Raw genomic sequence first — 26,990 nt, forward strand, 5'->3', positions numbered from 1 at the left:
CATCTACGATACTGCTTTTTAATGGCTTTGTAATACTCATTGTACAGATATAGTGGTATAATTTATTTTCCTAAACACTCACAGCCCTAGTTTCCTCATAAGTAAAATGTATGTATTTATAGCTCCTTTGCAGGTTTTGTGTTGTGTGTGTGTGTGTGTGTGTGTGAGAGAGAGAGTTTGTGTTGATGAATACAGCATACAATGCTCAGCATATAGTGGAGGCTTAATAATAATAAGCCTTTTATTGCCATTCATTGCTTCAGTGAATGACAACCTCTAGTTGTCATTCACTGAAGCAAAGGAAATCAGCAAATAAAATATTTTAAAATGTGTCTATCATTTTAATGTCAAAATGAATCGACTCCTTAATATATTTAAGACAGTCTATCTTCATGAAAACTGTGTTGCAGAAAAATGAAAATGTGTTTGGATCTCCACAGGCACATCTGAATTTTATTCTCAGCCCTTTATTTTACTAACTGAACCTGTGGTCACACAGCAGGCTTTCATATAAGATAGCAAATGATAATCCTTTACAACAAAAGCATAAAACAATAAGAATAAGATTTGCAAGCTGTTTTGCCCTGCTGAGCTGTGTTGCCATTTGGGTCCTGACTTTAGCTGTAACACAAAGAAGAGAACACTTTGGACCAAAAACCAGACAATGAGTGACTCCACTCCACTAAAGCAAGAGTTGCTCTAAAGAACTGACAATCATTGTCATTCACGGGATTGATTTTTCTCTTGTGCCATTCAGACAGCAGATCAGAGAAGAAAAACTCAAATTTACTCTATTTTCAAAGTTGCTTTACATTATTATAGAGCATCGATAAAATAAGAATGGCACAAGTAAGCTCCCATTTAAAGCTCAGGATCAAGTTCTCTTTGGAAGTCTGCTCATTTTAGTTTTCGCTTTCACCCAGCACGCCTCTTCTTGAAATCGGCAAGGCCCTCACATTTCAGAGTGGAAGGCTGTGCTACACAAACCTGTGTGGCAATGATCAATACCAGCAGGGTGGCAGTTTGTAAAACACATTCTTCACACATTGGGAATTCTAATTCAAAAAAGTATGGTGTGTGCCTTCAAGAACACGTGACGCAGAGCAGTCTCACCAAGCATCTGGGGCAAAGAAACAGGCAGACTTCTCATCCGGGATGCCAAAACCTGCAGAAGAGTATCTGGGAGCATGAAACAAGCTCCTGAGCATGGCACTCCGGCCTGGCTGGCCGCATCCTGGGGCCTCCTCCTCCTCCTCTCAGTCATGGCAGCACTCCCCACCCGTGCATGTCACACCAAGTGCTGTGCGGGGCCCCTTCTGACACAGCCCACACATTCTGTATCTGCACTGTTCAATACCATAGCCACAAGGCAAAAGCTGCATTTGAGGGGGGCTAGTGCAACCGAGGAACTGCATTTTAAATTTTACTTAAAGGTTATGATAAGCCACATGGGGCCAGTGGCTACCATATTAGGCAGGGTGGCTGCTGGGTGCTGGGCTCTCTCACACCTCCAGGTGTTTACACATAGTGTAACCCCTTTGCTCTTTCTCTGTCTGATTAACCATCTACTTGCTCTTTAAGTCTCAGTTTTAAAATGCACAGAAAAACTGTACCTCCTCTGCAAAAGCACCCCTGAATGTCCCAGGTTAGCACTCAATGTGCTAAATGTACTGTATAAATATTTCCCACCTTATCTTTTATCTTGTATTATGATAGTCATTCATTGGTCGACCTGCCTTGCTTGCAGGCAAGAATATTGTTCCTTCTCTGTATTCTAAACTTGCTTGGCACATGCCATACCTAAAACTTCTTGTATATAATTCCCTCTCTGAACAAACATTTGCTCACTCAATAGGTTATCAGTGATGAGTAAACAAGTATTTCTCAATGACTTATGATATTTAGACATAGCATAACATTTGGCTGACCTTGGCTTTCAGGACAAATTTTATGGAATAACCTGTGTGCCCCTCTGAGCAAGCACAAAGGATAGATGGCACATAGCGAGGCAAGGACATCCAAGAATGGAGGAACCCACTTTAGGTGAGCCACTGACTACTTTTCATCTCTTAGCTACCAGTTATTGGCCAAATACTTACTCTACCTTTAAGTGCTAAATCCTCTACTATGTTTGTTCGCTATTTCCCCCGTGTTGCAAGAGAACGTTTATTAAGAGATTTACAAAGGGATTTGGGGAATTGCAAGAAAGGTTGAAGCAGCAGAGAAAAACCACAAAATACCTCATTTGACAGGCCTTTGCAGTTCAAACCTGTCAGACCATGAGGACAGAGAACAAGAGAGTCCTTGGATGGAGAGGATTAGGTGGGCCCAGGCTTAGAGCCAGGCCACAAACCCGGGTGTTTGTTCTCCCTGTGGACTATGGTTTATGAAGATGCGCTGGGGCACTGTTACCATGGCCTGACAGTCATGAGAGAAGCAGGACCAGTTCACCAATATGCCTTCTGACCTTACACAACTCTCCTACTATCCCTGGAGTATCTAGCATCGAAAGGTGCTGCAGGGCCTACAGCAGGAACTAGGGGCGCAAGGTGTGCAGGGATTGGTGATGCAGAGACCGAGGGGCTTATCACAAGCCCCGGGCATTGCATGGGGGCTGCAACGCAGCTTGCAGTCCTTGCCCTCCAGCAGGCCTAGAATGGGCTGAGCTCCCACTGCTGTTGCCTGGATGTCCAGAAGCCCCTGGCACTGCTGGTTCTGCAGCCCCAGGTCGATCACGATCTTGGCCAGCTGGGCCTCCACACTGGCCACCAGGCACTGTACCTGGGCTTTGGTTTTGCGTCCTCCAGAGCCTCTCAGGTTGTGCTGGGCCTGCTGCTCAACCTCCAGGGCACTAACCTTGCCTCTTGGACTGTGATCTCTACCAGCAAGGCAGCTGCTCTGAGCTGAACATCAAGTGTTTGTTACATACTTTGTTTTAATATGCATCATCTCATTTAATTTCTCCTCAAATCCTTTGACAAAGGTGTGATCTCAGCCCTACTAATCAGATGGGGAAAGCAGAGGTAAAATGGTTAAATAACTTGAATGTTATTGCATAACTTGTCTGATTGTAAAAATCAAGCTCTTGACATTAGCAAAAGTGGCTCAACCCTGATAGAGAACAATCACACTGAGATTTAGAAGCTGGGAATTATTAAGGCTCTCTCACCAGCTGGGTAACTTAATCCCGTGCAACAGACCCAGAGCATCGGTGACTAACTCATGTTGTGTCTCAGCGAAATCATGGACCTTCAGGGTCCGTCACAAATAGCTGGACCTTGGAATTTTAAATCTATAAATGCCAACAAACTGCTTTATGCCAATTTCTTATTCTACCTATCCCTGACTCTTGAGAGTGCTTTATATACTGCCATGGATACAAGCTGATTAGAAGGATACAGAACTTTCGAGACTGTGGGACACAGGACCTGTGAGAAAGTCACTCATCCTGCTGGTCATATTTTTCATCAGGAAAACCATCATGGCCCTAAGTAAGCAAGTCCCAGGAGCAACAGCAAGAGTCACGAAGGCATTCTAAGGAGTCATGAATTTTTTTAAAATTCTGTAAGTATGGGAGCTTAGTGAAAAACGGGAAATGGAGATGAAGAAAACGGTGAGTACTCTTAAGTACTCTGACATAAACAATTAGGCACACGCGTTTCATAAATCATGGAGTAGGACAACCAAAGGTATTGAATTTAGGAAAAACAGTCATAAGTGACAGATAATTGTACCACCACAGTGATATAAAACATTGTGGAACTCTGAAATTAAACTCTTCAACTTCCAAATGTAGTAAAATAAACTTAACAAGATACTGCCACTTTTTAATAGAAATGTTCCTTCCTCTGTAACACTTTTAATTTACATTTGAGCATATTTAGCCATCAGTAAAAACAGTACATACCATTTGCAAATAGCCTCTAATCACAGCAGCCTCAGGGAAAAAAACCTATAAATGTGTCCAATTGAGAGACAGAAACTGAGTCAGCTTAAGGAAAATGAAGGAAAGTCACTGTGACAACAGAACTCCTTGAACAATCATCTTTTGTTTCATCAAATTAAAGACACATGATAATGACCTACTTTGCAATGGGGTTTAACCCAGTACCTCCTCTCTCATCCTGAGAGAGTTACAAATTTATGAAAGGTAGTGAATTCTGTGCTATGGATGAAGCAGTACACATACAGCCTCAGCTCATTCTCCTCAGAGAATAGACAGAACTAGCATTTTCTCATCCAGCTTAACCTCTTCTTTCACAGACCAGAAAACAAAGATCCAGAGAGTTTGGTGCTTTTCTCATGTTCACATAGATGTGGCCCAGTCTGGAAGGGAAACAGCACAGCTTCAAGCACTACTAGAGCGCCTTCTGTTCTACTACGTATGTTGTTCCCTGCCCTTAAGGTGCTCCCAGTCCTAATAAAGAACAGAGGCAGTAAATCCCTTCCCATGGTGTGTATGAGGAGTACTCTAATAGATGTGTGCTTTAGGTGCTGTGCTCTCTTTTCTGACCTCTTAAAAACACTTAATGTTTTTAAGATGATTCTGAGATCAAATGAGACCCCTGCAAATAAACTTAATGTATTACTCTCTTTGTCAAAGTACCTCCCTCTGGCTGTAGACACTTATTAGGGAGTTGAATCATCACAGCTAAATCAGAACTTTTCATTTAACCAACAAGTCATTTTCCCATAGGAAACAGAAAGCACAGCTTCTTACACATTCATCAATAAAAATAACACGCTTTTCTTCTATGTATGTAAAATGTAAATGGAGTGCTGACGAGAATATTACTGCTATGGACACAGATATGTCTAGGACCTATTCCCAGGTGGCTAAAAGATAATACACATCAAGTGGTCCCTATAGGCCTTTTGGCCCCAGGGACTGGGGGAAAATCATTCCGTGGACTTGGGGAGGGGTTGGTTTGGTGATGATTCAAGCACATTACATTTATTGTGCACTTTATTTCTATTAGTATTACACTGTAATATCTAATGAAATAATTATACAACTCACCATAATGTAGGATCAGTGGGAGCCCTGAGCTTGTTTCCCTGCAACTAGATGGTCCCATTGAGGGCTGATGGGAGACAGTGACAGATCATCATAAGGAATAAGGAGTGCACAAGCCAGATCCCTCGCATGTGCGGTTCACAATACGGCTTGTGTTCCTATGAGAATCTTGTGTCACCACTGATATGACCAGAGGTGGAACTGAGACAGTAGTAAGTGATGGGAGCGGCTGTAAATACAGATGAAGCTTCGCTCATCGCCAGCCACTCACCACCTGCAGTGCGGTCTGGTACCTAAGAGGCCATGGACTGATAGCGGTCCTCGGCCTGGGGTTTGGGGAAAGCTGACATACATAACTGTTACTGAGCCTTGATTAGCTAGCTGGTGAGATGATGTCAGGGTCAAGCATGCAGTGGCCATGTCATGGCCAACTTACATTCCTTGCCTTGCAAAAGTTATAGTAAAACCAAACCAATAAGGGTATTTTAAAGAACAAATAAACTTCTTTAGACAATGATCGAGATTCTAACAACCTTATATTTTAAACACTGATCATCTAGATGCTAAATTCTATAGGCCATTCTTGAAGGAAGTATTGAAAAGGGAAAACTGACAGTATCACTTATATGATTGCATAAGAGACATTCAAAATTCATATATCTCCCAAATGTAGTAGGAATGGCTCCTCTGGAAGAATTCCCTTTTCAAGCTTTCAAGCACAGAGACTTGATTTAAAGATCAGACCCACCATTCACTGCCTGAAGAAGCAGGAGCAAGACCCTTGACCTCAAACCCTCCAATCCATCAGCTGTCAAGTGGAGGTAAATCAATCTCCTTACAGAAGGTGCTGAAGGTTAAAGCAGGCAATATAGATGAAAGCCCAAGAGTGTTAGCAAATGTTAGTTATCACTATGACTACCTGCCTGTTAGGCAGTAACAGGAGACCTTAAACAATGCTTTCCTAACCTAGATTCCACAGAACTGACAGTAGAACACTGCTGGTCTTTGGTCCCGATCTAATAATGCTTGATCTTAGCTTATATTCAAGCGAAGGTGAATCTCATGTTATTTACATGTTGCTTACTTTGGTGGGGATAATGAAGTGCACCGAGTCCCCACACTATGCAGTATGCTGGATCCGGCCCTGAGTGACACAGACATGGTATAGCCATGGTTCCCTCTCCAGGTGCCCACAGTATAGCAGAGCAGATCACAGGTTCATAAGTGGCTGATACAAGCAGACCTTGGTCCACAGCCCAAATCACACTTCACTAGAGTACGGGGAGGTAATTTTCGGTGTTGGTACTTTATTTTGTAGAATAATTGTGTCATTCTGGTAGTTGGAAGACTTCTTTAAATGGATAAAATATTTTAAAATTCAATAAAAACAATTCAAGCCCTCATTCAGAAAACAATTCATTAAATGTGCATTCAAGAGAATATTTTCCTTGAGCGATTACAATAAGGATTCAAAGGATCATATTTACAAATTTATTTTCAAGTTTATCTCCTACAGAGTAGGAATGCAAAATCAATTTAATGCCATTATCCAAATGCTTAAATTTAAGACAGGTAAATTATTCAAATAATACACTGCTGAGGTGGGATCCATAGCAGTGAGTGGAAATTAATATGTGCTTACTTTAGAACATTCTCCCTCTTTCTCTCCATACATAGATATATATACACACACACCTATACATATGTGTCTGTGTGTGTGTGTATATACACATATGTGTTTCTCTGTGTGTGTGTGTGTGTGTGTGTGTGTGTATATATATATATATATATATATATATATATATATATATATAAAATGTCTCTGTGACAGTCAAACCATGGGATCAAACAAGAGAACAAAGGTCAAAAAGGAGGTGCCTGAGTTTTGACCATACTTTGCAGAGAAAAAATTTTGTGGTTATGCAATCTTGTTACAATGACGTTAAAAATCGTGTAAGATTCAAAGTGGTTGGTTACCTACTGAGAAGAGTGCTAAAGTTTATTACTGCTATGCCAGCTGGCCTAGTTCAGACAGATAATGCATGAGCTACCATGGCCACTTGGAACAGAAACTTCCGTTTGACAAAAAAGGGCGTCTAGAAGAAACTGAAAACTGGGTTATACTCTGGGACTTGTACAGGAAACGCTGGCTCCCACAAAAAGACAGTAGCCTCAGAGGATCCTTTCAGCATTGCTTTTCTTCATCTGATCCATCAGAAATTACGGCCTTTACCAGTAATTACTTAAGAGAAATGTTCCTCAAGTCCAGTCACTGGGATTGCTTATAATAAAGAGTTCTGATAAGCAAAGGGTTACTCCTTAGGAAAGCACTCAAAACATCCACTCACCTCTACCGGCAGCCTCTGCTTGGTGTTATACAAAGAGCGACACATTTTCAAAACTTCATTCCCCAATTCTTCCTTGTTCTCCATCGTACATCTGGTAAGCATCACTGTAGCTAGTCTCACCCATGGATTATTGGTTATGCTGGTGTTTATGGAGAAAAATACAAGGCATTGGAAATGACTAAAGCTATCATAATTGTGATAAATTTTAAAACAAGTGAAATGCTTATGGTAAATTACAATCAGAATCTAGGTGACATGCTGCTTCAAGTCAACCTTGTAGAAAAGATAACACCTTAAGGAGAAACAGCAGCTTCCTGTGGTATCACCAAGCAGCCAGCAACACAGAGGTAGTAAGTGGCATTGAAACAGCACAGGCTTTGTGAAGCCAGACAGACTCGGGCTCAGATTCTGGCTACCTGGATCCGCAGAGAAGTGATTTAATACTTTTGCCTAGTTGTATGGTTCTGGGGAAGCCACACCCTTCTGGGCCTCAGTTTTTTCATTGTGAAAAGCTATTTAATGTCTTTTTTTCCTTGAAGAGTTGCTTTAATGAATGATCTATGTAGTTGTGAAGAATCAGTGTTAATAGCAAGCACACATGACTATTTACTACATAAATACTGCCTCTTGCTGATATTACTTTTATTATCATTGTTATTGTTATTGTAATGGGGTCAGGGCAGGACTAAGTTACAATCAGGGTACTGCATAGCAGAGGTCAGCTGGGGAGCATGGGTTGAGGAAGCCACAGACAAGCAGTATGAAGCTCATACTTTGGGCTTCACATTGTTTCCTTGTATTGGAAACATAAACGCATACAAAAGTTTGCCTTGTCTTTCCCTTGTCTTGACTGACACTACCCTATGTTTCATAGAAACATCACAATTTACATTTCCATTGACAAGTTAATGGTAAATTCATTTCATGGCCCCAGGAGCAGGGTACTGATTTTAGTTACATTAAGAAAAAATTACTATTTATGAAGAGTCTGTTGGTTCATTAGCACAGCACTACATTCTAGACATTGAACAACCAGGGATGGCCTTGCCCTTGAAAGAATTTTATTCCTCAGGCCCTGAAAAGAATTTCAAGTGCAACAGTAACAAGGGGACGAGCCCTTGGCAAAGCCTTTGTGTCTCAGCTCAAACTGACAATCTGTGAGAACAAAGAACGCTGCTTACTTCAAGGTACACACAGTTCTGTGAGAGTGTCTGGTGTGCTGAGGAGTCTTCCTACACTCAAGGACTTCCCCTCTTTTCTCCTCTTGCAAAGTCTGAACTCAGCTCTCCTGGGTTCTTCTCTACAGCTTTTCTCATTGTAGAAGAAATGCTGCTTGCCCAGCATGGTGAACCAATGGGCAACAAGGCTTTGGTAACAAATTATCAAGATATGTTTTTCACCAGCCAGCAGTGATACACTGGATGAAAACAATGAATCTTCCTTAAGTACAAACCTAGTATTTTTCCATGCATTTTCCTACAAGGAACTAAAGCTAAAAAACCAAAGTTGGTACTAGTAAATTACAGTCATGTGGATCAAACGAATTTCCTTTTTTTTTTTTTTTTTTTTTTTTGAGACGGAGTCTTGCTCTGTCGCCCAGGCTGGAGTGCAGTGGCTGGATCTCAGCTCACTGCAAGCTCCGCCTCCCGGGTTGATGCCATTCTCCTGCCTCAGCCTCCCGAGTAGCTGGGACTACAGGCGCCCGCCACCTTGCCCGGCTAGTTTTTTGTATTTTTTAGTAGAGACGGGGTTTCACCATGTTAGCCAGGATGGTCTCGATCTCCTGACCTCGTGATCCGCCCGCCTCGGCCTCCCAAAGTGCTGGGATTACAGGCTTGAGCCACCGCGCCCGGCCACGAATTTCTTAAGTTGTAACCTTTTTGTGTTGATGGGCAGCATGCCATCATTGTCACACTATCCTCCCTCTCTTCCACCCCCACTCCTTTTTTGGTGATTTATTTATTCAATTGGATTGTCTAAAAGAAAAAGAAAATATTCAAAAGTACTTCTGAGAACCTGTTTGTAAAGCATCCCATCATACATTCTCCAGAATATTTGACTTATGCCCTTGTTATCTCTTAGGCAGAGGAGACATGAATGATAGGAGGGGAGGGGGTGAGCAGACTGGGAAATGCTTTGTTCTGAGTCTAATGATTTAATAAAGCAGTTTTATAAAACTCAGGTTAGCAATTTACAAATTCCATTTCATATGTGGCTACAAAAGAATATAACTTTAAAAGTTAAGACTTTTGGTTTACAAATGCACTAAATGTTTTAAATGCAATAAATGTTTTAAGTCAAGCTGATTTTGATTCTTGTGAATAAATGAATGATTTTAAATGGACAGTGTTCTAAAAGTAAAAGAAACTGTAAACTAAAGTTAATCTCCCAGAGGCGTCATATTTTGAATTGGGAAATCAGGGTATGACGAAATCTACAATTCAATTCTAATAATTCATTTCCTTACAAAAATATGGCATTAGTGGCAATCTCATCAGTGGGCTCCACACCTGTGTCACATAAGTCTCACCCAGGAGTTTGTTCAGAACAGATTCCCAGGTCCCACTACGGAGAGCTGGACTCTGCAAGTTGAGCACAGGACCCAGGACCCTGCTCTGAACAAGCACCCCGAGCTCTGAAGGCACGCACACGAAGACCACTGGTGGCTAACACAAGTGCACTGTGAACTAATGGTGTTACGATGTGAGAGCCTGCACCGTGGATTTCAAACGGTGAAGGTAAGAACCTGTTCTTAAAAACAAGTCAGCATGTCATCGCTGCCACAAAGGTAAGAGATAGATCTAAGAAACATTTCTTTTTTTGCTGAAAACACTTGGTTAAAAAAATACCACAAAATGAAAGCACCATTCTCCTTGGTTCGCTTTGGAAATTCCTAACAGTCTCGTGGAACCCTTTCCAGATATTTGCTGGCAGTCCTAACTGCTCACAGGTTATAGGACTTCATTTTCAGAAAAGCATCCTTCTTTAACCTCAGACACGTGGAGATGTTCACTGGCCTGGGGGAGAGTTTGTCAGCTGAGCATGGGGAGAGCTGAGCATGGGGAGAGCAAGATCAGTCGTGGGCCAAACAGGCGCTTGTGGCAAGGGCGTTGGTGCTCATACCATTTGCCAAAGAGAAGCCACAGCTCATGAGAGCCAGCCCATGCACTCAGAGGAAATCTGGCCACTTCTTCCAAAGGAAAGGGGTACGTTCCATGGCTAATACCACAAGGACTGAATAAGTACTCCATGCAGGTATGGGTGGCAGCTGCAACTCAGCGTGACAGAGGAAACAACACGGGCTGTGAAGGTAGCCAGCAGTTGGTTAGAAATCTGTCTCCTCCACTTATTAGCCATGTGAAGTCTGAAGTTGTTTAACTTCTGAGCCTCAATTTCCTTCATGTATAAAATCAGATAACATCACCTTCCCTTGTAGGTGTGTTGTGTGAGTGACTGATAATATATGTAAATTGCACATAACATTGTGTTCTCAATAAGTAGGAATTATTCATTTATTCCTTTTGGATTCTCAAGTTGGCACTGTAAGCTGTGTGAAGACAGTCAAGAAATTTCCTGGTGAAAATACTGAAACTACATTGTTTTTGTTGACCTCATAAATCAGATATTATCAAGCACTGTCTGATACTTTTGAATAAAATATTAGGGTTTAGGGGCAAGGAGAAATGGAAAGACATTGTGATATTTCAAAAACAATTTTAAATTCCTCTAAAGGCAAATACTGACTACGCACACACATATAATTATTATTTCATTGGCTCTTTTGAAGGTGCGACATTTTTAGGGCTAAAGTCCAAACAAAAGAACTCTAATTAGGCTAATTTTATGTTAATACTTACACATATTCACTTTTCATAGGTGGCCAAGCTTGCAAAAGTAAAACCAAGTGCTGAAATTCAGCCTCATGGTGACTGGATTCCAGGAGTTCCATGAATAGACGGTAGCGGTTCCCTTCATCCTCAGTGTCAGCTATGTCCACCTGGAAGAAGAAATACACACTTAAAGCTGCTGGCAAAGGCTACTGCATTGGTTTATAGAAGAATTCTACTCTATTTTAATTAAACTTTTTTTTGAAAATTTTTAAAAATGTGTTAAGATTCAACAACATCAGAAAAACAACCATCTCAAAAGCTCTAAGCCTTACTCACTTTCAGATAATTATGTTAAAAATTGTTTAGCACTACAATCAGAGGAAGGTTCTAATTAACTTGTTTACAAAATAAATTCAAACAACCAGAATGCCACAGAACTGGCTTGCTGGCATTTAACATATGCTAAGAGACTGAATTGCTTTATTTGAAATTGTAATATTTCACCATCCTCAACATTAGGTGAATTTTTTAAAGTTTAAGTTATCCCAAATGAAATCCTAATTTTCATTAGCAATGAAATCCTAATTTTCATTAGCAATAAAATCCTAATTTTCATGTTGTCTAGAAAATGTCTCTGATTTGAAATGAAAGATTTTACTAAAGTGTATCTGTCATAGAACTTTTTTGCTATAAATCAAAATAGAATAAAATATCCTTTATTTATACCTCCATTTCTAATGCAAAGTAGTCTCTGCCAAATACAAAACACCCATTTTTCCTTTCATTGAATAACTAAATGGTTTTTCTTTTACATTGAGGCAGTCCTAAAACAAATCACATCTCCAGTGTCTCTGTGGTTGAAAATGTATGCTATTTTAGGTTAAAAACAGTTTTAAGCATAAAAATAAGCCAAAGTCTGGTTCTCTCATTTTCTAGCCTCAGCATAGATTCTTTATATTTAGGTACACAGACATTCATGATGATGAGTTCATAACGATTTGGGTACACAGACATTCAGATGATGACACATTGAAAGGACAATGAGAAGGAATGGTTACCTGTATATATGCTAAATTGTCTGCACTAATGCATATTTCCAAAACATTTACTTTAATGGTCATTCTGGCTCTGATCCCAAGAAGCCATCTGAAAAAGTCACGCCATGAATTCTGCATTTTACAAAAGTTGCTATGTACTATGAAATTATCTCTAATTGCTATGGGAAGCCTTGTTCACATAGTGACCCATCAGATCCTTTAAAACCTGCCTTAAAAGCCCATGTCATTTTTCTACGGAAGAACAGTCCACAGCCATTTTGTAGTTTTTTTGAAATAATTTCATAATACAGTCAGTTTACCCTTACAGCAGTTTTGTGTGGAGGACAGCACAGGTATTAGCAATTTCACTTTACAGATGAGGGAACAGGCCAACTACCCTGCTGGCAGGACTAGCAAGTGACAGAGCCCAAATATAACTATAATCAGATCAGGATGTTCTGAAACTAGAGGATTCCATAAGCTAGATAAGCTTTTGATAATAGGGTTGGACCTCGAGTTAGGAGTTTGGCAATGCTGCCTTGCCTATTTATAAAGAAACTTAAAAAACCAAAAACAAAAACCCAAGACATCCATCCATCTGCAACTCTCCAACCTCACCACCTTCAACCTGTCTCCAGCCTCAGGGTCTCTTTGAGGTTCCTTGCATACATAAAATCATGCACACTCCCATCTCAGGCACTCTGATCTGTTTCCTCTGCCAGATACCCTCTTCTGCCAGAAACCCTCTTCCGCCAGATATCTGAGTGACTCACTCCCTCCTTTCAAGTTTCTCAAATGTCACCTGTCAGTCAAGGCCTTGTTTAACTGCCTTACCTACAGGAGCACTGCTGCATACCTGTCCATCTCCTTCACCCTGTTTCGTTTTCCTTCTTAGCACTCACAACTATGTGACATGCTATATATTTACTTATTGCCTTTCTTCTTCCATAAGAAATGTCAGCTCCTTGAAAGAAGAAGCTTTTTTTGTTGTTGTTCACTGGTCTATCCCAACTCCTTAATGGCTTATCCATTTCTCTCTGCTCCTCTGCAAAGCACAACTATAAACTGTAGGAGTCACCTGCTATAGAGTATATGCACAGTAAGTACTTATTGAGTGAATTAACTAGTGAATGGACATACATATGAATGGAGTGAATGAAGACAATTTGTCACTTATAAAATAATTTAGTATAAATTATATTAAAAACAAATGGAGTTGCTATAAATTTGTGGCTGGTTTCATTATTAGGGTTAATGTAAGATTTAAAAAGAAAATGATATTGCCAAAAGAAAAATTACTATTAAATTAGAAAACAGGACAAAAGATGGCAGGTTTGTTAACATCACATCTATATAAATGATACTTTGTGACTGTTAAGTGATTTCACTGAAGTCCCTCTGTTTGAGCATCCTATCTGAAGAACGTGTTCCAAAAATGTTGAAATCTCAGAAGTTTTGATAGCCTTTTCTTCCTGCAGGATAATCTCAGTGTCTACATGAGAGGAAAGGTTTGTGCTTAAGAAGTATTTAAAATCCATTGTATGAAATGTTTCCAATGTTCCTAGCAGTGTCAGTATTCCAACTACTATAATTAAATGCAGCATAATTAATAACAAGTAGTTTCTCCTTTTTATGAAATACACACTTTATATGGTTTATTTTCTGTATGTGATGCACTGTATGAAAAGGAAGAGATTAACAATAAAAGAATCATCTTTTCAATATTGTCTAAATTTATTCCTTTTCAGAAACTGTAATCTACATTTTGGGGAAATAAACTGTATCATAAGGGAAGAAAAGAGAACAGAAACTATAAGTTAAACCTTAATATTTGTTTTTATAATAGTGTGCAAATAATAGTTTCCATGTTTAAAATGCATTTGATAAATTTTTTTTGTATAGCACCTTTCTCACATGTACATGGTCTTTTTAAGAGTATGTCTTTGTCAGAAAATGTTTTCTTCTAATGTCCATTAATCATTTCAATTTTTAGTAACTTACTTTTCAGAGCCTTAACCCCCACATTTTAACTAAAAATGTGAAAAATACAGTAACTTACATAATTATACATTTTGTGCGTGCATGCTTACATACTCCATCATATCAAAAAGCATTTCAAGTCAAGCTACTCAGCTCTTAAGAAAGAATTTTAAATTTGCTACCACTGAAGCTGCAAGTTTTGCCTTCTATGAGAGAAGAAAATTGGCCTAAAAATGGACTTCAGCACATATTTTAAAAACATGATAAAGAATATACTTGGTTTGATAATTGGTATATACCTTAAAATATAATAAATGCTAATCTAAGATTGTGCCCACATATTAAAATATTTAAAAAACAGATGTTAATATTATCTTCTTTATTACGTCCTTTAAGACTTTTGGAAATAAATTCTGGTGAATTTTGAATTTTTGAGAAGAAAATGGGCCTAAAAATAGACTTGAGCATATATTTTTAAAAACATAATAAAGAATATACTTGGTTGGATAATCATGATATACTTTAATATATAACAAGTGCGAATCTAAGATTTGTGTCCACAAATTCAAAAATTCAAAATGAATTTTGTGTAAAGAAAAATTAAAGGTAAACATACGTCAAGGGCTCCCAGTCTGAACAACATGGCTTATCCATTTCTCTCTGCTCCTCTGCAAAGCACAACTATAAACTGTAGGAGTCATAAGAGACAGTGAAGGGAAAATTCTGAGGAGTGGTTAAAAGAAAGTACACTAGCCTGGAGTTGCAAGCCTGAAGAACATGGTATTTGGACGTCTTCTGTCTCCCCAGCCAAAACAAACAAATGAATAAATAAATAAAAAATAAGAAGCCTACCCAGACCTAGTATTTCGCAATTCTGGAGCTAGAAACAGAACAGAGCTCAAATAGGCTCATTTGCACTTAGAATCCCAGAAGAAAAGGAGAAAGAGGGTGAAGCTAAAATACATTATAAGACATATCTAAAAACTTCCAAAATTTGATAGAAGACACAAACCTACAGATTCAAGAAGCTAAATTATTCCCAAACAGGACAAACACAAAGAAATTCATGTCAAGTTACACCATAATTTGAAACTTGAAAAGTAGGTAGAAAAGGAAAAATTTTGAAAGCAGATAGAACAACATTACTTGTAGGAGAATATTAGTGTGAATAATAATGGATTTATTATCTGAAACCATGGAGGCCAGAAGGAAGTGTCCCATTTTTTTCAAATGTTGAAAGAAAAGAATCGTTAACCACAAATTCTTTATCTGGCGAAGCTATTCTTCAGGAAAAAAAATAAATGAAAACATTCTCAGACAAAGACAAATTAAAAGAACCTGCCACACTAATAGCCCTCATCTTAAATACCGGCTAAAGAAAGTTCTTCAAACAGAAAAAGATAAAAGAAGGAACTATGAAGTATCAGAAAGAAGAACAAAAAGGGCAAAAATATGGGTAAATACAATAGACTATTCTTTTCCATATACATGTTCTAAATCATACTTGGTGATCAGAACAAAAATTGTACACCATGTGATATTCAAGACGATAATATTTAAAAGTGGGGAAGGTAAACGGACTGACCCAAATATAGAGGTGAGATTTCCATATTACATGCCCAGGATAGGATATCCACTCCTACCACTCTTGTTCAGCACCATACTGAACGATCTAGCCACTACAATAAAGCAAGAAAAAGAAATAACAGACACGTAAATTAGAAAGAAAAAATAAAACTCTATCTGCAGATTAATTGTCTATATAGAAAATTCCAAGAAATCACACACAATAAAACCCAAAAACTAAGAAACGAGTCAGGAATGTCACAGGATACAAGATCAACATACAAAAATCAATCACATTGTTACATACTAACAATAAATATGTGAAAACCAAAAATAAACATGTATTATTTATAATAGCTCCAAAGAAAATAAATGATTTACATGTATTCAATCTGCTATGGTTTGAATGCCCCTTCCAAAATTCATGTTGAAATTTAATTGACACTGTGATAGGATTAAGAGGTGAGATATTTAAGAGGTGATTAGGTCACAAGAGTGATGCTCTGAATGAATTAAGGCTCAGCTAGGACCTGTGTTAGTTTTACTGGGAATGGGTTCCTGATAAAAAGGAAGAGTTCCACCCTGCCCTCTCTTGCTGGGTAAACAAAGTCATTCACAAAAGGTTACATGCATACTGTCTGATTCCATTTATGTAATATTTTTGATATGACATTTTAGAAATGAAGGAAAGATTAATGGTTGTCAGGGGTTAGGGGTTAGGAATGGGGTGGATGTGATTATAAAAGGGATCCTTGGGCTGTTGGAACCACTCAGGATCTTTGTTAGAGTGGGTAGCTAGGCAGACATGAGCAGAGTAGGAGAGGAAACAGACCCCGCTCCCTTGACACCAGGAACGTTAGGTGACCATCGGGTGATGGTCAAGTGGTTGTTAAACTGTCTCTCTAAAATAATAACTGGTCGCAGCAGAGATCAGGGAAAGGCAGTCTCCCAAAAGAAAACTCCTGAAGCTGGTGATCCCTAGCTTCCTGATTGGATCTCAGGAGTTGAGTGAGTGGGCTCAATCAAGCATGCACACTAAGAGGCAAAATGGTGGAGTTTAACTGGTATATGAACATCCTCTAGGAACACTACACTGGTAAGAAAAGAATGGCTCAAGTGAGGATGCGTACAACTCTAGTAAACACGCTGTGCACACAGCCCCTTCTAAGGGCTGGCATGCCATGGAGCATGTGGACAGCTCGTGCCAAAGAAAAGTCAAAGGAGGGGAGACACAAAACCCCAGAAGCATGCCAACGTGTAAATCCCCAAATCAAAGGTCAAACAGGGCACTTGAATCTCTTGAGTTGCCTGCTTGGCCTTCTTCCAAGTGTACTTTACTTCCTTTCATTCTTGCTCTAAAACTTGTTAATAAGCTCTCATGCTCAAAAATTTTGCCTCAGGCTCTCTCTGCTGTATGCCCTTTGGATGAGTTCTTGACTTCAAGAAGGCAAGAACTCAGTTGCTGCAAAGCCATATGGATTTGCTACATCTTGACTATGGTGCTAGATATATGAACCTATACAGGTATAAAACTGTATAGCACTAAATACACACAAACACACACAAATGAGTACAAGTAAAATTCGAAAATTCTGAATAAAACCAGCAAATTATATCGATGTCAATATCCTGGTTGGATATTATACTGTAGTTTTGCAAAATGTTACCATTAGGGGAAACTAGGCAAAGTGCACAAGAAATCTCTCTGTATTATTTCTTACAACTGGATATGAATCCATAATTATCTCAATAAAAACCTGAAATTTGAAAAGGAGGATGAAAATGAATGCAATCAGAACAAACTTCACAGAGGAAAATGCTTATACAAACAAAATGCAGAAAACAAACTAAATCATGATGTAAAAATAAAGATGAATAAGGAGGATACAATTTGAGGGGAAAAAACCCCATACGTGGTATGACATAATTTGTATAAAGCATGCAGCAGAAAAATGGCTACCTATATATTTAATAAAATGTTTACATTTGGATGACAGATCTGTTGGTGATGATCACTTCTGTCTGCCTTTTGGTACTTTTCTTGGTTTAACATGCATTGTTTTCATAATTGGAAGTTTCTGTTTGTTTGTTTAAAGAAAGAAACATACACAAGAACCACAGGAAACTGGCATGTCTGTTCAACAGATGAGTCTGTATTTGGTGACTTATCCTTCCTTTATTAAACCATAAAATTGCTTTGTAAATGATCAATTATAGCAAAAACAAAACAAAGATACAACACCAAGCAAAATGAAATAAAAAATGGGGCTTTTTCAAATCTACTAACCACTAAGGATACATTTCCCTGACCGTAACTTAAAAGATAAAAATAAGAAAGCTTGCTGATATCTTAGGAGTGAGTAGAAAGCAAATTAAGTTTGAATTGTTGTCAACAGTGTTATAAACGGGTCTCTATGCTGTATATAACAGCCCTCACAATTTAATGGCTATTAAGTAGGACCGTACAGAGGCTTCCTCAGTAACAAAGTAAAGTATAAACATATATTTTGCAGAGCAAAAGTCATACAATCCTAGTTTTTCATTCCAACCCTCATCTGCTCACTACCCCTTGCCACTTATATAATACCTATGTAACCTGGTGCAAACAGCCTAGCCTAGGTCTGAGTTTCTTTATCTGTAAGATGTGCTGATAACATCTACTTCACAGGGTTATATTCATTCAATTCCACAAATACTAACTGAGAATCTACTTTTTGTACCAGAGATACAGTGATCGGAAAGATGACCATTCAATTTGTGAGAATTAAGCAAGACAAAGCCTGAGAAATTAGAGAGAGAGATGATCCTCAACTAATGATAAGGTTATGTCTTCCAGTCCTACGAGGAGTTCTCTGTCTCATGCCACACACCACGGAAAGGGAAATTCTAGCCCTCTCTTGTTACTCTCAGCTTCAGTTCTAAACATCTTGCCCTAATCTATTCCTTGTAATGGTACTTCCTCCCATTACTATGTTCCTAACCTGTAACTTGTCCATTTGCCTATGTTGGCCTACTCTGATATTAAGGACTTAATGTATTCCTCTGACTACAACCATTTGAATTACCCCATCTCAAACATCCTTCTCAATTCAACTCAGCTTCTGGAATCAAAAAGTCAAATGCTCTCCATGTTCCCTTTTAGTTTTGCTGAACTGCAAACTGTTTTGCATATGATTATGCAAATGCAGACATGATTCAGAGGGAGGGTCCTTTTCCATGAGAAGTAGATTATGGACATTGGCAGTCTGTGCAAATCAGTTGTCTTCATACATTGTGAGACATATAAAATTGAACATACAGAAAGTAGACATTTTTATTCTCTCCATTTAGATGGTCACATAAAACCCATAGGAAGAAAGTGTTACTTAGTTGCTCTGCAAGCATAGTTAACTTGGATAGTTAAGAAAAGGCCTTAGCTTTACAGTAAATATTTGGCAAATGAATGCTCATTCATATATTTAGTTTCACACAAATATTTAAGGTATGCACATATATTTTATGATCGCCACTTGAATATACGAGTACCTGACTCAGGTGGTAGTTAGAAGGCTTTTATTGTAACACATTCAATTTGATAAAGGTCTTAAGAGACATATAGTTTATAGTGCTATAAGAAGAGAGAAATTAACCTGAGATCAGGAAGGGGACAAGGTGGCACACGAGAAAGGATCTGAGGGAAGAGTAACATTTGGACATGTAGAGGTAAGGGAAAAAAGAGAAGGCTGGGTAGAGACGAGGGGAGTCAACAGAGGGATGCTGAGTAGTAGTTTGTGGCTCATGAAGGTGAACTGTGGTTGAAGTGGTAAATGAAGTGTGTTGGGGCCAGAACGTGAGGACAACTACATGCTTGGGAACACTGTACGATCCAAACGTTGAAAATATTGACGCCAGTTCCTCTGAGTTTTAGTTATAATTAAATCCTAGTGGTCAGCAGGGAATATGGAGCAAAACAAATGATCAATATACACTTCTTGCAAAATAGTACAATACAAATGATAATGTTATCTACTTATTTTCTCAAAGATATCTTTGGTTGAATGTATCTGCATACTATAGCTAATATTGCTCATTAAGAGTTAGAAAAGTTAACCTTAAGTTGAAGAAACAACTATGTCATAAATCTAACAAATTATCTGAAAAAAATTAGAGAAGGAAGTATTGCCCTAACATCACAGATCACAAAAGGTGAAACAAATGGGTCTCAGAGGCTTACTGAAGTTGTGAGAACATGTAATTAGTATGAATATTACAGAAATTTGAATTCTCCAAAATACTTGAAAATAAGGTACCTGGCTTACCATGGATGTGGACCTAGAAAAGAATCAAATTCTCTTTGCTAGAAAGTAGGATAGTACCTATAAACTATGTATGTTCCCAGCATCTAAATACATTTCATAAAAGTATGAAGCGTACAGAAAACTCATGTAAGTCTCCAGATAGTTATAATGGGAAATTACTATAGAATACATTTTAATGTGAAAATTACAGGTAGTTATCAAATGCTTCAACATATCTCACTACAGGAATTATAAACGATAATAGGTAAATTTGATTAATACATGGCTTTCAAAAAGTGATGATAAAGTCAAAATAATACAGAAAAATGTTTATTTTGGAGACATTACTGACCTTTTCGAGGGTTGATTTTTCCTCTTCCACAGGAGAGAGATAACAAATACTTACATGATGATTGTGAATATTAAATAAGATAATGGGAATAAAGTAGCTGGCAAAGATTGGTGCAGAGTAGGCACACAAGAAAGGATAGGTATTACTTATATTATCATCCACATAATGTACCAAATAGTAAAAACAGAAAGCTGGATTTTTTTTTTGTTTTTCAAGACCTGTCTCACTCACTCCGTTACTCAAGCTGGAGTGCTGTGGCATGAATCAGGGCTCACTGTAGCCTAAACCTCCTGGGCTCAAGTGACCCTTCCGCCTCAGCCTCCTAAGTAGTTGAGACCACAGGCACATGCCACCATACCCAGCTTATTTATTTATTTATTTATTATTTATTTATTTTTGAGACGGAATCTTGCTCTGTCGCCCAGGCTGGAGTGCACGTGGGGAGATCTCAGTTCACTGCAAGCTCTGCCTCACGGGTTCAAGCAATTCTCTGACACAGCCTCCCGAGTAGCTGGGATTACAAGCGCCCACCACCATGCCCGGCTAATTTTTGTATTTTTAGTAGTGGTGGGATTTCACCATCTTGGCCAGGCTGGTCTTGAACTCCTGACCTCATGATCTATCTGCCTTGGCCTCCCAAAGTGCTGGGATTAGAGGCGTGAGCTGCGGCACCTGGCCTTTATGTTTTTATTGTAGAGATGGAGTCTCCTTATATAGGTCAGGCTGGTCTTGAACTCCTGGGCTCAAGTAATCCTCCTGCCTTGGCCTCCCAGAGTTCTGGGATTATAAGCATGAGCCACTGTGCCTGGCCAAAAGCTGGTTATTTGCTGATTCCTTCTACTAAGAATTATGACTATAGACTAGACAGGACAGGACAGGAAAACAAGGAAATATGTCTGTTTTAGGAAAATAAAATTGTAGGTTGATTTTCATCTCTTTTTAAAATCTCATTTACTTGTGCAATAAATATGGTATTTCAAATGACTCTTAAGCATGCCTTCCACAGATTAGTGAAAATAAACAAAATAAATTGCTATTTTTTTTTTTTTTACTATGTTTTCTTTTTCTTTGTCCTTTTCCCCAGTGAAGAAAAAAGTAACATATACCTCTTTTAACATCCCCACCCCTTCCACAGTGAGTGTCAAACAGAATCCTGGAGGTGAAAATGTCCAACAGTTTACACCTATAATAGTGATTATTTTACACCTGTAATAGTTTACACCTATAATAGTTAGTGATTATTTCATATAGACACCACTGACAAAACATTCTAGGATTTTAAAGAACAAAATTCAAATGTGACTCAAACATAATATTTTTTTTCCCTTTTGTCTCTGAAAGCACTGTTTCTCTCCTCATTGAATTAGGTGACTTTAGCCCTTGCTGTGTAGATCAATTTGTCAAGCAGCTGCAGCCTTCTTATCAGACAGAGTCACTGTCCTTGAAAAAGTGAACTAAGTCACCTATTATCAGTAGAAGACAGTCTTAACCTCAAATTTCTCTATGGCTCCTGGAAGTGAACACAAATATCTTAAATGAAGGTACTTTTGAAATATGCATCTTCCTATAGGTATTGATAGTTGCTTATTTTATCTTTAGAAATTTACAAATATGATGTAGTTATTAATACACTTAAAAGTACTTTATAAATAGAAAAGATCTACAAACATGATCATTATTCCTGGTAGTAGTGACAGTAACCACCATATTCTTTTTAAAAATGTTTTTTACTACTATTTTATTACTCTGGGTAACTCACAGAACAGTAACCACCGTACTCTTATCTTCCCTAAGAATTCGTAAGCTGTTAGCCAGCTCCTAAGAGACTCATATAACGACACTTGATTTGAAGTTGCAAAATAACTGTGTAGTACCTTTCATGAACACAATAAAGTCACACTGAGATGTTGTTGTATGCAGGGCTTCAAAAAACAGAACAAACAAAAATCCTCAGCTTCAACAGATATACAGAAATATCAAAAGGTGACAGAATTAACCAGACCTCTGCCTGTTAAAGCCACTCCTTTGATAAGGTTTCAGGTGGCCAATACTGCCTGTTGTGTCTACTGGATTGAACTAATATCTCTGCGGAAGGGAATTTTGAGAAGACCAAAACCAGTCATAAGCTGTTGAATACCAACATTCCCCACCAATCCAAGCAGTTCTTAGACCAGTGCCCGGCACACAGCAAGTATTTAATAAACAATATTATGACTGTTAGTTATTTTTATTAAATATAGTCTGAATTATTGCTATTAGATAGGAAAATATAAACATAATATATTCTATTTTTGTCCATTTCTGGATATTTATGGATTTTATTAAATAGAAAATATCAAAGTATGGAAAATAACTAAAGTTTAAACATTAAAAGTAAGGCTGTTATTTTCTGCTTATTCTCCCTTTTCTATAGAACTAAAAAACAGATGCAGATCTGGCAACAATTTTCTACATACTTGACCTTGCACAGCTCATATAAGGCAAAATGTGATCATGGTATCTCCCCTGCCAGGTAAGGAGTAGGAAAATGAGTGCCTGTTTATAAACTGCTTAAGAATAAATGGTTTTCAGTTGCCACAGAAAGTCTCTCCTAGGGCACTGCAAACGCACCCTTGGGATGGGGAGAAATCCAATTAAAGAACAGGAATGTAGGCTCCCAAGGAGTTTCTACACATCTGTGAGTATGGAAACATATCTAAACACCTAGAGGCCAACAACTGCAATTCTGAACCATGCTTTACAGCACCCTACTTATTTTATTATACCTGTAAACATAGAAATTACACAATACAACATGCCGTAATCACTCTCCATAAGTGCTGCTGTCACTTCAATATGTAATACGTATTTTTACATAAATATATTTTATGAAACACTTAAAAACATATGATAAGGGGAAATATTTTGTGTTAAAATAAGAGGAGGAAAGATTTTGCCTTATAAATTTTTTCTCTAGGACAATAATCAATCATATAGTGCCATGTGACCCCCTATAAATACATGTGTGTCTGTTTGTTTATTTATTTATTTATTTTGAGATGGAGTTTCGCTCTTGTTGCCCAGGCTGGAGTGCAGTGGCACGATCTCAGCTCACTGCAAGCTCTGCCTCCCGGGTTCAAGTGATCCTCTTGCCTCAGCCTCCCAAGTAGCTGGGATTACAGCCACCTGTTACCACGCTGGGCTAATTTTGCATTTTTAGTGGAGATGTGTTTCTCCATGTTGGTCAGGCTGCTCTCACACTCCTGACCTCAGGTGATCCGCTTGCCTCAGCCTCCCAAAGTACTGGGATTATAGGCGTGAGCCACTGCACCCAGCCATGTGTTTTCATTTTAAACAGCTGCTATTGAAGCTAAGGCCATACTTTAGTTTGAGTTAAATCTGATGAAGTTTTAATCGAATAATTTACACAGCTGAAAAGTTTTTCACTGTAGTGTATTATTCTGACTCAGATCTGAATATTGGCCCTGCCACTTAATAGCTGTGTAATCACATAAAAATACCTCTCTTAGCCTCAGTGCTTTCATATGTAAAAATAAGGTAATAATACCTAACTAGCAATATCAGATTACTTTGAGAATAATATAGCATAACATATGACATAATATACAGACATACACATACAGCTTTATATGTATCTAAAACTGAGTTAACACTGAGCCTTTATGGTAGCTACTAGTATGGATAGTTCACAGTTATATATAATTCTGCCATATTTTAGCATTGAGGTATTACACAAATTTTTTAACCACTTTGAGCCTATTTCCTTATGTGATAAATGGAGTGATGAGATTCCCTATGTTACAGGGTTATTACAATGTTTAGATGAAATGATACACATATGAAGGCTAATGTGAAGTCCATGGAAGGCCCTCAAAACATGCAGCATGTAGCATCTTCACAGCTTAAGGAAAAGAGATTTCTGTTGTTACTTCTAGAGTTTTAATTTTGACTCTAAGTTTTATTCCAGTTAGAAATTATTCAGAGAGACTTTAGGGTAACAGAAGAAATTGGCAACCAATGAATTATGTCTACCTATATATTCTCCAAATATAAAACAGAATGACAAGAACAAATAAAACTACACAAAACCCACACATTCAGCACAATTATAGACCAAGCATGTCCAAACTTCAAAATACCACAAGGAATATGGAAAAAAGCACTAAATCCCAGAGAATGCTCTCACATTCCAAGTTAATATTTCACATATTCAAAAAAGAATACCTGAAACCTAACTGTACTAATAAGCGAATAAGATAATCATACTAAAGGTGGAATGTCTGTGTGTGTGTGTTTGTGTGTGTGTGTGTGAGCGGGGAGGAGGAAGGAATTAAGTGACTTTGAAAAATATAAACCAGATAAGCCAGGTGCAGTGGCTCATGTCTATAACACATCCAGCACTTTGGGAGGTTGGGGCAGCAGGACTGCTTAAACCCAGGAGTTTGAGTCCAGCCTGGGTAACATAGTAAGACCCCATCTCTACAAAAAAACAGACAATTAGCCAGGCATCATAGTGCATGCCTGTGGTCTCAGTGACTTAGAAGGCTGAGGGAAGAGGATCCTTGAGTCAGGAGGATGGGGCTGCAGTGAGCCACAATTGGTCAACTGCACTCTAGCCTGGGCAACAGGGTGAGACACTTTCAAAAAAGAAAAAGAAAAAGAAAAGAAAAGAATTATTAGCACTCTTACTTGAAGTCTAAAGATAAAAAGAGCTCTACAAAAATATTGTATTCTACCCAGTAATTTCAAAATTTATATGTACTCCAGGATTGAGCAAATATATAAATATATTATGGATAATGACACCCAAGTTTCTTATTGACAGAGAGAAGAGTTTACAAATGAGAAAAGGGAGAAGGTTAGAATAAACTCTGTGGGACTGGGCTGGCATTAGAAGTAGCAATATGAAATTACAGAATAAGATATAAATAGAATAAAACAATAAGTTAAAAAGCTGGGGAATGAAGTTAAGCTGTAGAGTTTTTATTAATTTTCATTTTGCTTGTTTGTTTATGCAAACAATATTAACTTACTATAAGCTTAAAACAATGAGTTACAACACAGTATTTGTAAGACACACAGATAACCTCAAATCAAAAAACATACAACAGATACACAAAAATAAAATGTAAGAAATTAAATCATACCATAAGAGAAAATCACCTTCACTAAAAGGAAGACAGGAAAGAAGAAAAGAAGGAAGAGAAGACAGCAGCAACAACAACAAAACAGCAGGAGTAAGTCCTTACTTATCGATAATAACCTTGAATGGAAATGGACTAAATTCTCCAATCAAAAGACAGAGTGGTCGATAAAAAAAACAAGACCCAATGATCTTTTGCCAGAAACAAGCTTCACCGATAAAGACAACATACGCTCAGAATAAAGGGGAAAAAAAGAGATATTCCATGCCAATGGAAACCAGAGAAGAGCAGGAGTTGGATTGGCTCTGTGTCCCCACTCAAATTGCATCTCAAATTATAATCCCCACATTTTGGGGGAATGGCCTGGTGGGAGGTGACTGAGTCATGGGGGCGGACTTCCCCTTTGCTGTTTTTGTCATAGAGTTCTCACGAGATCTGGTTGTTTGATAAGTGTCTGGCACCTTCCACCCCCTCTCTCTCCTGCTGCCTTCTGAAGATCCTGCTTCTCCTTTACCTTCTGTCATGATTATAAGTTTCCGCCATGTGGAACTGTGAATCAATTAAACTTCTTTTCTTTATAAATTACCCAGTCTCAGGTAGGTTTTTATAGCGGTGTGAAAAAGGACTAATATAGAAAATCAGTACCGAGATAGTGGGGCACTGATATAAAGATACCTGAAAATGTGGAAGCAACATTGGAACTGGGTAATGGGTAGAGGCTGGAACAGTTTGGGTTCAGAAGAAAACAGGAAAATGTGGGAAGTATGAAACTTCCTAGAGACTTTAACGGTTTTGACCAAAACACTGATAGTGATATGGACAATGAAATCCAGGCTGAGGTGGTCTCAGATGGAGATGAGGAAGTTATTGGGAACTGGAATAAAGGTCACTCTTGCTATGCTTTAGAGATGTGTGGAACTCTGAACTTGAAAAAGATAATTTAGGGAATCTGGCAGAAATTTATAAGCAGTAAGTATCCAAGATGTGACCTCTTTTTTTCTAAAAGTATACACTCATATGCACAAAGACAGAGATGGAACTTACGTTTAAAAGGGAAACAGAGCATAAAAGTTTGGAAAATTTGCAGCCTAACCATGTGGTAGAAAAACAAAAACAGAAACAAAGCAAAATGTTATCTGAGGAGAAATTCAAGCCAGCTGCAGAAACTTGCATAAGTAAAGAGAAGTCAAATATTAATAGCCAAGACAATGGCAAAATGTCTCCAGGGCATGTCAGAGATCTTCTTGGGAGCCCCTCCAATCACAGGCCCAGAGGCCCTAGGAGGGAAAAATGGTTTCACGGGCCAGGCCCAGGGCCTCCTGTTCCTTGGACATGGTACCCTGCATTCCAGCCACTCCAGCTCCAGCTGTGGCTAAAAGGGGCCAATGCAGAGCTCAGGCCATTGCTTCAGAGAGTGCAAGCCAAGCCTGAAGCCTTGG

General features: G+C 38.4%; 1 protein-coding gene across 1 annotated transcript in view; it reads right to left on the bottom strand.

The window, feature by feature from the left end:
- The window catches only part of NBAS (NBAS subunit of NRZ tethering complex), a 394,400-nt gene that overhangs the window by 12,529 nt on the left and 354,881 nt on the right, over positions 1-26,990 (bottom strand). The window contains exons 48-49 of the mRNA XM_026454698.1: positions 11,223-11,362; positions 7,366-7,504 (exon numbers count right to left, since the gene is read on the bottom strand). Of these exons, the coding sequence (XP_026310483.1) occupies positions 7,366-7,504; positions 11,223-11,362 (279 nt within the window). The remainder of the gene's footprint in view (positions 1-7,365; positions 7,505-11,222; positions 11,363-26,990) is intronic.

Source organism: Piliocolobus tephrosceles, chromosome 15 (assembly GCF_002776525.5).
Source record: "Piliocolobus tephrosceles isolate RC106 chromosome 15, ASM277652v3, whole genome shotgun sequence".
Classification (NCBI taxonomy): domain Eukaryota; kingdom Metazoa; phylum Chordata; class Mammalia; order Primates; family Cercopithecidae; genus Piliocolobus; species Piliocolobus tephrosceles.